At 41.2% G+C, this 18,456-nt stretch overlaps 1 protein-coding gene across 1 annotated transcript in view; it reads right to left on the bottom strand.

The window, feature by feature from the left end:
- Nucleotides 1-412: 412 nt before the first annotated feature.
- LOC126974539 (synaptic vesicle glycoprotein 2C-like) overlaps nt 413-18,456 on the bottom strand; it is a 60,597-nt gene continuing 42,553 nt past the window's right edge. Inside the window, exons 3-12 of the mRNA XM_050822058.1 lie at nt 17,490-17,651; nt 15,043-15,187; nt 14,285-14,424; nt 12,042-12,289; nt 11,131-11,330; nt 10,263-10,389; nt 8,921-9,053; nt 7,333-7,492; nt 5,565-5,692; nt 413-547 (exon numbers count right to left, since the gene is read on the bottom strand). Coding sequence (XP_050678015.1) covers nt 489-547; nt 5,565-5,692; nt 7,333-7,492; nt 8,921-9,053; nt 10,263-10,389; nt 11,131-11,330; nt 12,042-12,289; nt 14,285-14,424; nt 15,043-15,187; nt 17,490-17,651 — 1,502 coding nt within the window. The 3' untranslated portion in view covers nt 413-488. The remainder of the gene's footprint in view (nt 548-5,564; nt 5,693-7,332; nt 7,493-8,920; nt 9,054-10,262; nt 10,390-11,130; nt 11,331-12,041; nt 12,290-14,284; nt 14,425-15,042; nt 15,188-17,489; nt 17,652-18,456) is intronic.

Genomic DNA, 18,456 nt, shown 5'->3' with positions numbered 1-18,456 from the left:
TATTTGAACCTTTCACCGATCACTTAAGTATCTATTTATAATAATATGAAAGTTAATTTAGTTACTTCTTTTTATCGCAGCGGATACTCCATAGGGAGTGCCGCTTGCGCCTCTCTCAACAAGAGAAGGTCACCTTCGATGACGGCTTAGAGGGCACTTGCCCAAAGCCAACCTCAGGCTTTGTTTAGTGGGTAGGTACTTAGATTTTACGTGAGTCCCACATAACCAACGCAGACTTAGGCTACGTTGGCATGCATAAGCAGTAACCACCTCCCTCCCGTCGTTATCCCGGTGGGTGGCCCTTTCCCTTTGTCTGGGCGCAAAGAAAAATTACTTCTTTTGTAAATAATGGCAATAATGACCATCTAAGGCAAATAATACCTCAAGCTTAATAAATTGAAATAAAATTCAATTAAAATAATGGTTAATTTATTAACATTAAATTAATAATAGTTGTATTACACGATAGTAATAATATATCAACAGGATCATTGAGGTCGCTCCGGTCGGGTGCTCTTTGGCAGTATCGTGCACAGCAAACCACTCGCTGAAACAATACATCACAAACTTATTCAAATTCAAATTCAAATCAAGCCTGAATGGCGCTGTAGCTAGTGAAATTACTGGACAAATGAGACTTGACATCTTATGTCTCAAGGTGACGAGCGAAATTGTAGTGCCACTCAGAATTTCTGGGTTTTTCAATAATCTTGAGTGGTACTGCATTGTGATGGGAAGGGCGTATCAAGTATCATCTACTCAATGTCCTGATCGTCTCGTCTCTTATTTTCATTAAAAAAATCATATACAAATTCAAATATTTTTATTCAAAATAGGATGTGACATCACTTATTGAAAGTCAAAAACTACCACCCATTCCAATGAATCCCTCAGACCTGAGAAGAATGGGCGCACCAAACTCAGCGGGTTTTTTTTTAATAATAATAAATAATATCGTACAATTAAACTTATTAATTAATAGCCTTAGGGCGCTTCATTCCCAATCTGTGGTATCATTAAGAAAGTCAATTATGTTAAAGGATACATTCATGTAACGATTTATAAACGCCTGTTATATTTTTTTCAGAGAGCCGAGTCAGATGTGAAACAGTGACAAAAGAGAAAAGTTCATTTTTTTCATTTCATAAATGTTCATACCGTCATAATGTTGCGGTACTTTGGTTTATGCCTAATAACTTCAGTTTATGTAAATGTCATAATTTTAAATCAAATCAAATCAGAAATATTTTTATTTCATAGGTAAATCATGTTACACTTGATATATATCTTTTTTTTCTTACAGGTAATTCGGGAGGCAGATTTCTTTAGAGAAGAATTAGCAAGAAACTCAAAGGTTGCTCTTTTCAAAACAGATTAGGTATTACAAGTTCTTATTTTTTCTCTTATATTCTTATATGTTTTTGTTCTTATTTTATAATTTCTTATATCGCTGCTTATTATATTTGTTTGGCGTGAGTGAGGTCGGGATCTTATCCCCGAAATTTTTGAAAGGCAGATTATTTTTATGCGAATCCTGTTTTCGGTTCAGGTTCGGGGTGGATTGCAGTGTTGAGTTTGGTGAAACGCAGGCATCGAAAGACACGCGTGCAAAGGTAATCAAGATTACAAGAATTATTAATTAGAACATTATTCAAGTTTTCTTCCATCGACTACAAAAAAACTGAAATTCTCAAATAACAAAATATAAAATTCTACTTTTTATCCCACAAATGCTTCTGTAGTAAGCGGGATATAACCGAAGTTCATAAAATATACGAAGTCCTGAACAAAAGGTAGTAGGGAAACCTGTTGTATCTTGGCACATGTGTACCTAGGTTTTTTCATTCATGTTATATTATATTCCCACTAAAATATATAAGCTTTCTATCATTAGAAAAAAGAAACTATGAATATCATTTTGATGTTGAATATCATTTGATTTTGATTGTTCAGAATTTATGAGTTATTTTTTGTTAAATATGTTATTTAAACGAATAAAACAGTTTTAGTTAAGAATATTTATATTTTACATAAATTACCCTCAATTCCTAGGTACACCATAGTACTGGCCTAGGTACTTACGTATGTTTTACCTTGGCCAAAAATCCCTAGTTTCGTTTTAATCATAAAAACACTTGTAAGCCTGAAATATACATTTTCTATATTTTGGTGGTGAATACTAAATAATTGACCTTTCAAAATATGCAAAAATCGTTTTTTTTTTTTTTTTTATGGAATAGGAGGACAAACGAGCGTACGGGTCACCTGTTGTTAAGTGATCACCGCCGCCCATACTCTCTTGCAACACCAGAGGAATCACAGGAGCGTTGCCGGCCTTTAAGGAAGGTGTACGCGCTTTTTTTGAAGGTACCCATGTCGTATCGTCCCGGAAACACCGCACAAGGAAGTTCATTCCACAGCTTTGTAGTACGTGGAAGAAAGCTCCTTGTAAACCGCACTGTGGAGGACCGCCACACATCCAGATGGTGAGGATGATATCCTAACTTGTGGCGTGTCGTGCGAAGGTGGAATTCGGCGGCAGGAATTAGGTAAAACAGCTCTTCGGAACACTCCCCGTGATTAATACGGTAGAAGACACACAATGAAGCGACGTCTCTACGCAACGCCAAGTGATCCAGCCGTTCACAGAGTACTGGGTCCCCGAAAATTCGCGCTGCTCTGCGTTGCACGCGGTCAAATGGATCAAGCTGATACTGTGGTGCGACAGAGAGATGACAGCAATACTCCATGTGTGGCCGGACCTGCGCTTTGTACAGCGCTAGTATGTGGGCCGGCTTGAAGTATTGCCGTGCTCTATTAATGACGCCCAGTTTCTTTGAAGCCAATTTGGCTTTGCCCTCCAGATGGCCACGGAATTGGCACTCGCTCGAGATTTCGAGACCCAGTATTCCGATACTAGGCGAGGCTTATAGGGAAGTGTTGTCGCAGAGCGGTGATGCGACAAATGGGGTTTTTTTAGTGGTAAACGCGCAAACTTGAGTCTTCTGGGGGTTAAATTGGACAAGGTTCAATTTACCCCATTCCGCGACCTTCTCAAGAGAGGACTCGATAGAAGACACAAGTTTCTCCCGGCACTGGTCGACGATTTCCCGAGAGAGACGTGCATGGCCCGTGTATACGGCATCACCAGTGCTGTCATCTGCATAGCAATGAATGTTGGAGGTGTCCAACATATCATTGATATGCAGAAGAAACAGCGTAGGAGATAGCACACAGCCTTGGGGCACTCCAGCATTCACGGGCTTCGGGTTCGAGCAATGTCCGTCGACAACGACCTGTATGCTGCGCCCAGTGAGAAAGCTGGAGGTCCACTTGCACAAGCTCTCGGGAAGCCCAAATGATGGAAGTTTAGAGAGGAGCGCCGATGCCATACACGATCAAAGGCCTTCGCTATATCCAGGCTAACTGCCAGGCCTTCCCCCTTGCTTTCAATAGCCGCAGCCCATCTATGTGTTAGGTATACCAGAATATCACCTGCCGACCGACCATGGCGAAACCCGTATTGTCGGTCGTTGATCAACTGGTGACCCTCTAGGTATACCAAGAGCTGACGGCTAATTATGCTCTCCATGATTTTGGAGAGCAGGGAGGTAATAGCAATAGGCCTGTAGTTTGCCGGATCCGAACTGTCTCCTTTTTTTTGGATCGGATGGACAAGGGCTGACTTCCATGAGTCAGGGACTACGCCTTTGGAATAAGAGTGCCGGAATAAACGCGTTAGCACCGGCGTCAACTCAGGGGCACACGTTCTAAGCACGATTGGAGAAATGCCATCCGGCCCGCTCGACTTCCTGACGTCCAACGAAAACAGAGCTCGCCTAACAGTTTTCTGTCTGAACTGTACTTCAGGCATAGAGCTCTGACACCGCGGGATGGTCGGCGGTGTTTTTCCGTTGTCGTCAAGAGTCGAGTTGGAGGCGAAAAGAGCGCACAGGAGATCGGCTTTCTCTTTTGCCGTATGGGCCAGGGTGTCATTCCTCATGTGCAACGGCGGCATGGACGGCTGGCTTAAGTTACCAAGAGCAGCTTTCGACAACGACCAGAACTTGCGTGTTCCGGTCGGGTAACTGGAAAGCTGCTCGCCGATTTTAACGACGTGTTTTGACTTTGCACGGGCGATTTGCCGCTTAAAAAATCTGGAAGCACGGTTGTATTTCCTCTTTAGAACTATGCAGTTCGGATCCTTTGTGCCCAGCGCCGCAACCCAAGTTCGATACGCCTGTTTTTTGCAGTCAGATGCTGCTTTAACTGACGCATCGAACCAGGGCTGTGATCTGCCACCGATCGGTACTACAGAGCTTGGTATAAAAAGGTAGCTGGTGGTCTGCGACGTGGGCGTCGTATAGGCACTACACTCCTGACCAGGCAATGGTCGGACGTTCCGAGAGGGGCGTCGACAATGACCTGGTAACCATCAGGATGTGTAGTCAGCAGAAGATCTAATAAGGACGGCATGTGGCTATCCACATCCGGGAGCCGCGTTGGCGACTCAACCAATTGGGACAGATCGTACGCCAATGCAAAATTATGCACAGATCGCCCTGCGTAGTTTGTGGTACGTGATCCAAGCCATTCGGCATTGTGCCCGTTGAAATCACCCAAGACTACGATTTCAGCGGAGGGGATCTGTGCAAGCACGTCGTCAATTGCCGCTTGAACGCAGCCCATGAGATGATCGGTTTCTGCGTTACCACTATGGGACCTGTAGACACACGCATAGATTCCGGTCCTCGACACTAACCTATGCGAAACATAGCGGCACTAGGCCGCTACTTCACGCCGGTATTCTGTGCGAGTGTGGTAATTAACCCGGACGAGTCTGGCGCGATTGTGCTGACGTCAAAAGACGGCTGCGTGACTCTCCCACTTCTAGTTTGAGTACAGTTCGACAAATAAAAATAAAAAATAGATATCTAAAAAACTTTCCTAGGTACAATAGGTTCCCCTACGCAAATTAAACATGAGAAGGTACAATTTAGGAATGTATCGTTTATCCTGCAGTATAGGCGACATATAACTACAGGCTACAATGCTACGAGGAAGGTGCCTATACTTATTAAAGCTATCAGCTCCTCTATTTCCGCCTCTGGCTCTCACTGATCAGCATCACTGGTTAACACTTCTACCGTCGCCCTGAAAGCTGATGTCGGAGGAACTCCGATGGAGGCCGTATATGACGGATAATACCTGGGAGTAACAATTATACACAAGAAATACACAAGAAATTTAACGATCACCAAAGACTGCAAACATGAAAACATAGACGCCTTTATAAAATGAACTACCACTTGTGTGTTCCGGCGAGCAGATGGCTTATCATACCATCACTTGGTGGGTATCGCCCTACTATACGCGAGACCCCGGATGAAGAAGGGAGACGTAAAATGAAGGCTAATTCAAAAGATAGCATCGAAGAGCAGCACATCCCATTGCAAGTTATACCTAACCGACAAAAACTCGTCGTCGTTATTTGGTTTATATTAAGTGTAACCTGTGAGTGTATTGTGAAATAAATGTTTTTCTTTCTTTCTTTCTTTACTCACTGATCAGTAAAGCTCCGAACATGTAAATGGGCACAATACAGTGCTGGTCCACGAGTGCACCAAATATAACATTCCCCACGATGGCACCGACGCGACCGCATGTCACCGTCACCGCCATTGCTGTGGCCCTGAAAAAATACATTCCTTTAGGTTAATGGTGGGAGTGGGAGGTTCCTTTGCACAGTATTTCGGTTAGATTATGGGCACCATAACGCCACCTATTTCTGCCGTGAAGCAGTAATATGTAAACATTATATTTATGTTTCGGTCTGAAGGGCGCCGTAGCTAGTGAAACTACTGGGCAAATGAGACTTAACATCTATGTCTCAAGATGACGAGCGCAATTGTAATGCCACTCAGAATTTTTGGGCTTTTCAAGAATCCTGAACGCACTGCATTGTAATGGGCAGGGCGTATCAATTACCATCAGCTGAACGCCTTGCTTGTCTCGTCCCGTATTTTTCATAAAAATATAACAGTGAACTCTCTCTCTTTGACAATTTGATCTACACTGTAGGTAACTAACTGTTCGTCTTTGTGACGAAAATATCGTTCTCCCTCTCTCTTCGGTAATCTTGCTCCTTTCATCACTAATTATTAACGTAAGAATTGTATTATTGGTTTACAAACGCCATTAGTTCGATTTTGATAATTCTTTTTTTATTTGAATGTTGATGCTTCCCGTGGGACCACCATTGCAATTAAACAAACTAAAAATAACAATAATCGTTTCTAGACTTAGATTAATTTATTAGATTATATAAAAATACGCAATTATTTTCTATTGTTTTGGAATAGTGTTATTGAAGTCGGTTGTTTTTTTGTAAAAATCTTTCTTTTTTTGTATTACGGCAAACTTATTTTCTATGTTATTACTTAATCTTAGCCTATTACCAATTCAGATAACTTGATGCGTGTCAATGCTGCGCCAATCCGTTAGAAATACTGCAGCAATGACCCACATACATACATGCAGTCCAACCTGCTCGCAATCATCTTCAGAATGCTGTTAGTACTTATTTAGCCATTACTTCTGCGACGATTGGAACACTACTTGATAATATGTCATTGTCAATATGCGTATCACTCCGGCTAGGTATCGAACTGAATGAACCACATCAATGTAGATGTGGCGTTCAGGTTCAACTACCTGCCTAAAATCGGCAGGCCAGCATTAATGAAGTCATCCGCAGGGCGTTTGCCGCTCTTAATTTACCAGCTGTTTTAGAGCCAAATGGTATTAACTGCCGTGATGGCAAGCCTCCTGACGGTATGACTCTGATGGTTTGGGCACGAAGAAGGGCGCTGTTGTGGGACGCGACTTCCCTTGACACTCTGGCGCCTTCTCATGTCCAAGTTACGTCAATTGGTGCTGGGGATGCTGCTTCGACTTCCGAAGACAGCAAGCGTCGCAAATATGTCGCTCTCAATGAGCCTTACATCTTTGTACAGTATGGTGTCGAGACACTTGGCATTTAGCGCTTAATTTAGTAATGATTTCTTTTACACGCAAAGCCGACGTCGGTGTGAGTATAGAAAACAATAGCGTGTAAAAGAGAAGGAATGATAAGGGACGATACTTTATGTCATCTGGTTTGGTTTCTACGATGTCTAGAGAATACCAGCGTTGAGACTAGACGCCATTTTGGTTCTATATCCATATTGCTATTAGTTCCAATATTTCTGACAAATTTTTTGAACCGACACCTTTTAAATATTATTATTGTACTTTAGATTATTTTCTGTGTTGACTCGGCTTGTAACTTACGCTACTTTAGTGGGGAATATCTCGCAGATGACGCAGAAGAGCACCGCCTCCGTGCAGCTGACGATCGCCTCGAACACACACGAGAGCAGCAGGTTCTCCAGCGACGAGCGCACCAGGTTCAGACCCAGCGCTGCCAGACCCGAGCTGATCAGCATCATAACTGGAAGCACGCATCACTCAATTTTAATTAACCACAATTACCAATCATAGTGTCCGTGTGGTTTTTTATCAGACAGTTCACAGGTTATTGTTGATATACTTGTAAGTGGGTGGTTCCTTTGCACCGGATTCCAGCTACATTATGGGTACCACAACGGCGCCTATTTCTGCCGCGATGCAGTAATGTATAAGCATAACTGTGTTTCGGTCTGAAGGGCGCCGTAGCTAGTGAAACTACTGGGCAAATGAGACTTAACATCCTGCTCCATTAGCTGAACGTCCTGCTCGTCTCGTCCCTTATTTTCATAAAAAAAATAAAAAACACGTATGTTTTCATGAGTAATTTTCGTCAAAACCGAAACCCACAAAGGGTTTCGGGTTTGACTATTATTATTATTGGGATTACTCACAGGATGCTTACACATTACTGCTTCACGGCACAAATAGGCGCCGTTGTGGTAGCCATAATGTAGCCGGCATCTGGTGAATAAGAGCCTAATAAGAGAATAACTTACAAGTATATCAACAATAACTTATGAACTGTCCAACAAAAAACCACAAATAGTTACAACAATTAGAAATAATAAAACACAAAAATAACATGTTTACATTGGTGAATGTAATGTAATACGTCACAAAAGCCGACCAATCACAGCGCGCCAACTCTTGCGACGAGGGTATAAAACAGCGGTTTCCAGCTCATTCAATTCAGTTCCCTCCTTCCCTTTCCCAAGATCCCCCCCCCCCTCCCCCACACCCCTCTTATATTTATATATTATATATGTATGTATACATATCTATGTATTTATTTACCTTAGTTTTTAAGTTAGTTTTAAGTTCTAGTCATTAGTCTTAAGTTAGGTTAAGTGATAGGTTACCATTAATATTACGTTATATCAATAGCAAATAGCCAGGTTTTCCCAGTTTCCTGGATTTTCCCCCCACAAACCTCATGTATTAGTTTTTAAGCATAATAAAGTTTTATCCCTTAATACGTAGATAGGGTTGTAGAAATAAGTTTTCTGATACCTACATATATAAGGCTTAATTGTAAATTGCTTTAATACGTAGATTTAAGTAATTTTGTATATATATTTTAATACCAAATATAGAAATTTTGAATTTAATTTTTTTTTTTTCATTCAATTCAGTCTAGTGTCAGAGTTTGGCGAGTTAACATATCCTGGAGGATGCCTCGTGTAGAGGCGAAACACGTGTCGAATAATGTTGTTGTTTGAAGTCTAATAATGGCGGAATTAACACTCAAGAAAACTCAAAACATTTGGATGTTTTATAAGTTTGAATAAGCCTAAGTACCCACAAAACAACACCACTTCAAGATTTTGTACTAATAATAGATATCTATACTACACTGGTTTTGTACCAAATTTATCAAGCGTTATCTTTATGATTAAAAAAAGCAACAAACCTATCATGAGCTTCTTGCCCAGCATGTTGATGGTGAGCCCCACCCATAGCGCGGTGGGGATACAGCTCAGCGCCACGATCAGCGTGTGGATGTACACGTTGTCATCTATCACCTGGGGACACACTTGCTTGCCCTGCAACATGTTTCAATCAAATGAGATGAAACAAGTCTTATAACTATATTTACAATACTATTATTACATAACGTAACAAGAATACTGACAGCATTTCCACATTGGATAACTAGGCTGATCCATTGACCGAAACGCTGCCAGCGCTTGGGTTGCCAGTAGCCCTATTGAGGCGAGAAGATTCTCCGCGCCTCTGGGCCCCACGGGCTAAGTGTCTCGACACCAAACGGCACAAAGATGTATGAGTCACTGAGACCGAGATATTTGCGGCGCTTGCTGTCTTCGGCAGTCGTAGCAGAAGGCCCGGCACCAATTGACGTAACTTGGACATGACAAGTAGTCAGAGTGTTTACGCAAGTCACGTCCCAGACCAGCGCCCTTATGAGATGATATTCTATTTATGGTATATTTTGAAAAGAATTCAAAAAACAGTACGGGCTAGTTATTTGTGCCGTAACTTTTGAACAGCTCGACCGATTTAATCGCGGTTGGTGCCATTCGAAAGGGCTTGACCAAACTTAGATTTTTGAATACAATTCGGACCGATTCGGGCCTTTAAGAAATATAAAAAATACTACTAATTTTATTTTCCTACTTGGTCTTTTTAGACCTAGTTTTTTTTTTGTCTTTTAAATGGCTTTTAGTTCCTTCCGTGTCATTTTATGTTTCTAATTTTTTAGTTCTGCCTTCATTTCTTTACTAAGTTTAGGTATCTCTTATTTATTGTTTTCCTTATTTTTAAACAAAAGTGCCCTTCGTTTGAGTAGCTATCTTATTTCTGGCCCAACTCTATCTTTTAATGTTTTATGTCTTTCTAGTTTTTAACTGATTTTATACTTAGTAGAATTGCGGTAAAATGTTACTGATACTTGAAGATTAATTAATGCTTTTAATATTATTTTATCTACACCCATGCTTTAAATCCCCTATTAAGGAATCTAAAACAGTTTGCTTATTGCCCACATTAAAACACCCAATGTCGTAATAACTTGTATGGTAATGGTTACTAGGACTAGCTTTTTTAATGTTAGCAGTAAGCTAACTGTTTCAGAATCTACATACTAGAGGTTTCATATTATGGGTGTAGATAAAGACTTGTATGCAAATGTTGATAATTAGGCATTAAAACACTCATGTGATCCTATTATTACCCCACATTCGTGTATTAATACCCCTTATTACACAACAGTTGCATAAATAACTAATACGTACCAGAAGTTCACTTCTAGTGACGTTGGCTGAGACCTCGCAGACGCCGGCAGACACATCGGGGTACAATGACGAGAACTGGCTGAACCTCTCAAACAGATCCGGGAACCACATCATGAGCGTGTAATAACTGGAACAATGAAATATTGGAGTGCGTCAGCTATATATATATATATATATATTGCACACGTAGACGTCGATAGCTTTAGAACCATTCTGCGCAAAGTAGCGGCTCCTCTACGCCACCGAATACCCGGCAGTAGTAATAGTTATCTGAAGGCCGACAGCGGGGCTGTCCGTATATTGACCATTTAATAAAAATAAACATGTTTCTTTGTAGTTATAATTACTAACACAATTAGACTATAAGTTTACCAACAATGGATCATAGTTATCTAGATACAATAAATCTTCTTCTCGTACCTCTCCGACTAGCGAAGGTTGACAGTAAGCTTTGTAAACTCAACTTTTTGTTCTTCGCGAGGCGAAATATTTCTGCCGCACTCGCGATTCCTATCAACTCTTGGATGCTGCGCAGCTAAGCCTTTTTTCCCCGACCTGCGGCTCTTCTTCCGGCAATTTTTACCATCATGATGAGTTGTAGGAGTTCGTACCTCTCGTGCCTGCAAAAGCACGTGCCCCATATATGCGAATTTCCTCACCTTGATGGTTTGCATGAGTTCGCATTTTTGATTGACGCGGCGCAGAACTTCCACATTCGTGACCTTGAGAGTCCAACTAATGGCCAAAATTTTGAAAGCTTCTATACGTTTCCTGAGGTCTCCTCTTATACTCCACGCCTCACATCCGTATAGAAGTAACTATCCGTAACAATATATCATGGATACGAAAAGTGTGCGACATAACTCACCTAAACATAAGTCCAAAATCAACAAAACAACACAGCACCAGCAGGCCGATGTAGGGCGGCGTCACCAGCATCTTCTTCCTCTTCCAGAAGGACTGCCACCGCTGCTTCCAGGTGAGCGGCGTCTTCGTCTCATTACCGTTGTTGTCCGCCGCCACTACTTCCTCCTCCTCACCGTCTCCAACACTTATCATCGACTCCACCTGCAATTTTGGTTTAGGAGTGGAGAGACACTGTGGTGAGTGGTCTGAGGCACCCAGGTACATGTTTCCAAATTTTATAATGGCTGTAATTACGAAAGGATTATCTTAGTGTTATATTCTGATATATGAATATTATAAATTATTGACTAACCAGTACTTATGATTAACTACCTATATATTAAAAAAAATCAAGACGATCAATCACGGACTAGTAAAAAAATAAGGACTCCGTGTCACCTTACATAACAGTGTTGCACCAAAACAAGCCGATTGACGTGTAAATACATAGCCCCACGCACATACTTACACTACTACAGGCCGATAGGCGGCCATTATGAGAATTGTCATCGTCTGTGACAGATCAGTTTGCGTCTCAATAAAATATTTTAAAAATGCCGTCGTGCGTTGCGAAACAGTTTAACAACGATACTATATAAGCATTTGTGGCCATATATGATTATTTAAGGGAGAAAAGATTGTGTAACTAGTATCCCCCGTAACCGCACACACACTAGCATAACGGGTGCTTCACTTGCTAATATCACGCCGCGGAGTCCTTCTTTTTTTACTCGTCCGTGGGATCCATTTACGTTATTTGTTCAGTTTATTTTTATTTCATAAATATCTATCATTTTTAATTAACAATAAATAGAATCGAATCCAAAGTCAATATATAGGTGAGTTTATATTACGAGAAAGTACAGTTCTAACCGGAAAATCCTTTACAGTCAACTTGGTGTTGACGACGAATATCCTCTGCAGCACTTCCAATGCCTGTTCCGTCTTGTCGGCGTGCAACAGGTAACGTGGACTCTCCGGGAACGGCACCAGGAGCAGCACCACCAGCAAACTGGGGATCCCGCAGGATGCCACGAACACGCGCCACGACGTGTACTGGAAGCCGGCTCCTGGAGACGTTATGTTGAACCGAGGGTCCTGGATTATCAACCAGGCGATTCCTGAAAGTATCGTTTAATGTCAAACCATAAAATGATTAATAGTTTGTACTTATTACGTTAGTATTCTTGAATTTATGACCATCTCTTGCAACAAGGAGTAAGCAAGTTTTTAATAACGTTTTCAGCTTATTCAAATTCAAATATTTTTATTCAAAATAGGATGTGAAATCACTTATTGAAAGTCAAAAAACTACCACCCATTCCAAAATGAATGCCTCAGACCTGAGAAGAATGGGCGCAACAAACTCAGCGGGCTTTTTTCTTTCATCGAAAAAATATGTTTACAAAGTAATATTGTACAATTAAACTTATTATTTAATAGCCTGAGGGCGGTCGCTCCATTCCCAATCTGTGGTATCATTAAGAAAGTCATTTATGTTATAGTAACCTTTACCACACAAACGTTTCTAACAATTATTTTGAATAACGTACTACTTTTGTTTTGAACATTTTCTAGGATCTTTGTTGTAAAATTATATATACATCGCCCCACAAAAGACTTACTAACTCGCCTTAGCCGAGTAGTAGGCATCATCAGTTTATGTCTGTTCCTGGTGTTAGCATTATGGTTATGACAGTTTCTGGCAAATTCACTTATGTGCCTATGAACATACATTACATTATCAAGAATATATTGAGAAGCAACAGTCAAGATGTTAATTTCTTTGAAATTTGCTCTCAATGATTCTCTAGGACCTAGGTTATAAATAGAGCGAATAGCCCTCTTCTGCAGCACAACTATTGTATTAATATCGGCAGCGTTCCCCCATAGCAATATACCATAGGACATAATACTATGGAAAATTACTGGAATTATTATTTTTGAACAACCTACAGACTGGAACCCATTGATTGAGAGAAAATTTTAAGCCGCAGTACAATGTGATTCATATATATAAAACAAACGAAATCTGAGACAACTCATTTCCGACATATATAATAATAATTATAATAACATAGCCTTTTATTCAATGAATTTTTAAACTTACGTAAAGGACTAGCATAAAAATCTTAAATTTAATACATGTGAATAAATTTAAACTAGTATTTGTTGCTTGGTTATCTCTCCTAGATCTGTTTTCCAGTCGGCAAAGGCCTCCTCCAACCTTTTCCATTCCTTTCTTTCTTGAGCCACTCTGTTCCATGTGACTCCTGCCACTTGTCTTAAGTCATCGTTCCACCTTTTCTGTAGTTGGCCCTTTTTTCCTTTTGCCTTCCCTTGGGTACCACCATGTCACCCTTTTCCTCCATTTGTCGTGTCCTCTTACCAGGTGACCAGCCCATCGCCATTTGAGTCTTTTGATTTTGCTTATTACATCGGTAGTTTTTGTTTTGTTTCTAATGACGATTTTTTTTACTCTGTCGGAATTTTTGAATGTTTAGCATACTCCTTTCCATTGCATACTGGCAACTTGCTAGTTTGTTTGAGGTGACCTGATTTAAGGACCATGACTGGCACCCGTACGTAAGGACAGGTAGTATGCAGGTGTTAAAAAGTTTGCTTTTTAGGTTTATATGGAGCTCTTTATCTTTCATAGCCTCTCTTAGACTCCAGTATGTCTTCCAGCCATTTGTAATTCTTCTGTCCACTTCCTTCTGCGTAGGGTCTTTTTTACTTATGAGCTGCGCTAGATATACGTACTCGTCTGTATAGTTGATTTCAGTGTTTCCTAGATATATAGTATGTTTGTACCCGTTTGTCATCACCCTAGTTTTTTCCGGATTCATTGCCAGCCCTACTCTCTCACTTTCTTTCGCAAGTTCTTTTATCATTCTGGTTAAGTCTTCTGCTGTTTTTTCCAATAACACTATGTCATCAGCAAATCTTAAGTGCGATAGCAGTTGACCGTCTATATTAATTCCGAGATGTTCCCAATTGAGTCTTCGGAAGATTGATTCTAGTACTGCGGAGAATAATTTCTACTTACTTAAACTTAGTATAAATGCATCTGATATTTGTAATCAACATAAATGTATCCATATTTTAATAGTTACCTGGTAATAAAATGGTGCCAAATGTCCAAAATACTTCAAGTCTACACAGCATCACATCTCGATGCCGTAATGAGAGGAAATCACCAAAATATGGAAAGACTAGCCCAGTCGCTCCGATGATACCAAAGCCTGAGAAGAATCTGAAACCAGTACGGGTCTACAAACAGTGGTTACGCCAGTGCCGCAGCAGACAGAAATACATGAGAACTAATTTAATGAACTACTTTCTATACCGATATACACAAACAACAAAATACAATAATTATAATAACCATAATTATATTAATTATTGTAAAGATACCATTTACATGTGGAAAGCTCCTTTGCACAGGATGCCGACTAGTTTATGGGTACCAAAACGGCGCCTATTTCCGCCGTGAAGCAGTAATGTCCAAATATTACAGTGTTTCGGTCTGAAAGGCACCGTAGCTAGTGAAATTACTGGGCAAATGAGAGTAAACATTTTATGTCTCAAGGTGACGAGCGCAATTGTAGTGCCGCTCAGAATTTTTGGGTTTTTGAAGAATCCTGAGCAGCACTGCATTGAAACCATCAGCTGAACATTCTGCTCGTCTTGTCTCTTATTGTCATAAAAAAACACATACTGTGTGTGTGTGTGTATTTAAATGATATAGTGGAAGAAACGTTATATGCGTGTCATAGAAGGGAACGTTTCATCATAAGATCTACGACTATTTATTGAGATTTGCGACGGGATGGAAATACATTCCGATAAAAGTTTATTAACAATATTGTACCTGCAAGCAAGAAAAGCAGGGAATGACTGCACCAGGCTGGAGAGGAAGGCCGCGACTGCATCCAGAAGTAGAGCACCGATGATTGCCTTCCGACGGCCGCGGGCGTCGGCCAGGTTGCCCCAGAAGTAGGAGCCCACACACATGCCTGCAGGATCCAACAATTTATAATGAATATTACATAGTAATATAAAAACGGTTATTTCAAATCACCTCAATCTATTCTTGTGTTAATATTAAGATTATATTCGTAGATATTTTTTTTATGGAATAGGAGGACAAACGGGTGTACGGGTCACCTGGTGTTAAGTGATCACCGCCGCCCACATTCTCTTGCAACACCAGAGGAATGACAAGAGCGTTGCCGGCATTTAAGGAAGGTGTACGCGCTTTTTTTGAAGGTACCCATGTCGTATCCTCCCGGAAACACTGCACAAGGAAGCTCATTCCACAGCTTTGTAGTACGAGGAAGAAAGCTCCTTGAATAAGGTATAATATATTATATTTCTTATTTTATTTTGTGGCTTAATTTTATTGAATAGAATGTCATTTTCGCATATAATTCAGGCATCACTTACCATATGAATGTTATTGTTTTTGTTGATACTGTGTTTATATTAGTGTATACCTTGTTGGCGGAATTTATTAAATAAATAGATAAATAGTCTCTCTAACTAGAAACTCATAAAAAAGTCTATTATTATTACTATTGTACGTTTACTATTATATTATATACAGGATGGTTTTCTTTGAGAAGGGTGGTGATGGCCAAGTCCTTAAAAACTACGAGACTTAGAGAAAAGTCGTAAAAAGAGTCATGCCCTCGATTTATAAGAAACTAATAAATGTAAATTTAATTTTTTTAAATTTCTTAAACTTTTGACGGAAATCGACCTGAACGATTTTTCAAAAAAATTACATCCTGTATTATTAGACCAATGGACTCTGTTGCTGATAAGAATCAATCGTTGCAAAGCAATCTATTACAAAAATGAAAGCAAATAGATTTTTTTTACAAAATGCCTTTCATATCCTACTTTTACCTTACAAAAACCATCCTGTATATATAAAAATAGCGGTGTGTGTGTGTCCCTGAATTTCACTTTGCAGCTAAAACTGCACGTCGCAGACGTATAGTGTTTTTTTTTTATGGAATAGGAGGACAAACGAGCGTGCGGGTCACAGATGTTAAGTGATCACCGCCGCCTACAATATCTTGCAACACCAGAGGAATTACAGGAGCGTTGCCAGCCTTTAAGGAAGGAGTATGCGCTTATTTTGAAGGTACCCATGTCGTATCGTCGCGGAAACACCGCATAAGGAAGCTCTTTCCACAGCTTTGTAGTACGTGGAAGAAAGCTTCTTGAAAACCACACTTTGGAGGACCGCCACACATCCAGATGGTGGGGATGATATCCTAACTTGTGGCGTGTCGTGCGAAGGTGGAATTCGGCGGCAGGAATCAGGTTAAACAGCTCTTCGGAACACTCCCCGTGATAAATGCGGTAGAAGACACACAATGAAGCGACATCTCTACGCAACGCCAAATGATCCAGCCGTTCACAAAGCACTGGGTTCCCTGTTTGTATGTCGCAATAGGTACAAGGCTCCCTTGGTGCACTATGGTGGTTGATACCTATACGTACCTTTACCTATACCAAGGGTGTAGAAGATACGGGGGTTGAAACATGTGATTTCTTAAAACAAGTATGATCAATAAAGTAATAAGAAGAAGAGAATGAATCATTTACATGAAAAAATCATGAAGTAAGTTGTGATAAATTATTAACATTAACGAATAACTATACAAATTCTCTAGCTATATTTACAATACTATGACTACATAAAATTAAAACTATCATTACGTGGAAGCGTACCAAGAATACTGGCAGCATTTCCGCGTTGGATTGGTAGGCTGATCCTTTGACCGAAATAGCTGCCTGCGCTTGGGATTCCAGTAGCCTTATTGGGCGCGAAGATAGTACTTTGTACATTTTGCGCCCCCCCACACATGGCCCCACGGGCCAAGTGTCTCGATACCAAACGGCACAAAGATGTATGACTCTCTGAGACCGACATATTAGCGACGCTTGCTGTCTTCGGCAGTCGAAACAGCAGCCCCAGCACCAACTGACGTAATTTGGACATGCGAAGGAACCAGAGTGTCGACTGAAGTCGCGTCCCACACCAGCGCACTTTCCCGTGCCATTTGGTTCTAAAACAGCTGGTATATTAAGAGCGGCAAATGCCCTGCGGATTACTTCATTATTGCTGGCGTGACGACTGATACGCCCTGCCGATTTTAGACAGGATACCCCGTGTATTAAGTATTGTAAATATAGTAAGAGTATTTGTTTTGTGTTACTATCTAGACAAATAACTATACAATTAAAAATGATCTAGCGAATATTCACAGCTAGTATTGTTAAAATGACTGTTGTAGCGGTTACCAATGAGTGGAGTGGCTGTGAGGCGGCCCTTGTCGCTGGAGGACAGGTTGAAGTCACACTCGGCAGCCGGCAGCACGAAGCTGAGGGTGGTGGTGCTGAGTGCGCATACGGCGTAGACGGCGCCGCATGACATCAGCAGTAGCCACTGGAAGGTGCCGTACCCTGGAAACAACACTAGTCTTGTCAAAATCAAAATATGAATTGTCAATGTCAAAATCACTTATGTAACTCCGTTTTCTGTCGTGAAAGAGATCACGAATCCAACTCGGATGGGCAACGTTCGGGAAGTTCCGTAAAATATTCTCGTCTCAAATAACGCACTGTTTGAAGATGAAGGTTTTCAACTAGTGTCTGTTGCCAGTGATGACTTACGGTACGCAGACGTGGTCGCTAACTATGGGCCTTATGAGGAAACTGATTGTCGCTTAGAGGGCAATGGAGAGGGCTATGCTCGGAGTTTCCCTGCGAGACCGAATCAGAAATCAGTAGATAGGAGAAGGAGGAGAGCGCGAGGAGAGAGACGCAGGAGAGCCAAACTCACCGATATAGCCCAAATTATTACGAAACTGAAGTGGCAGTGGGCAAGGCACAAAGTTCGACGAACAGATGACCGGTGGGGCAGAAAAGTCCTCGAATGGCGACCACGTACTGGAATACGCAGTGTTGGTCGACCCCCACAATATGGACCGACGATCTGGTCAAGATCTCCGGAATACGTTGGACGAGGCCAGCGCAGGACCGGTCGTCGTGGAGATCTTTGGGGGAGGCCTTTGTCCAGCAGTGGACGTCTTCCGGCTGAGGATGATGATGATGATGTAGCTCTATAGATATGGTGTCGCACCAGAATAGCACCACCCCATCTCCTCCCGTGGGTGACGTAAGAGGCGGCTAAGGGATACAAACAACGCAGCATTTTTTTTTGTTAAGAGCACACCATCTACTGCGATCGCCAACCCGCCTGCCGAGC

This window comes from Leptidea sinapis, chromosome 32 (assembly GCF_905404315.1).
Source record: "Leptidea sinapis chromosome 32, ilLepSina1.1, whole genome shotgun sequence".
Lineage (NCBI taxonomy): Eukaryota > Metazoa > Arthropoda > Insecta > Lepidoptera > Pieridae > Leptidea > Leptidea sinapis.
The sequence above is the reverse complement of the archived record's forward strand: the minus strand, read 5'-3'. Positions and strand labels throughout refer to the sequence as shown.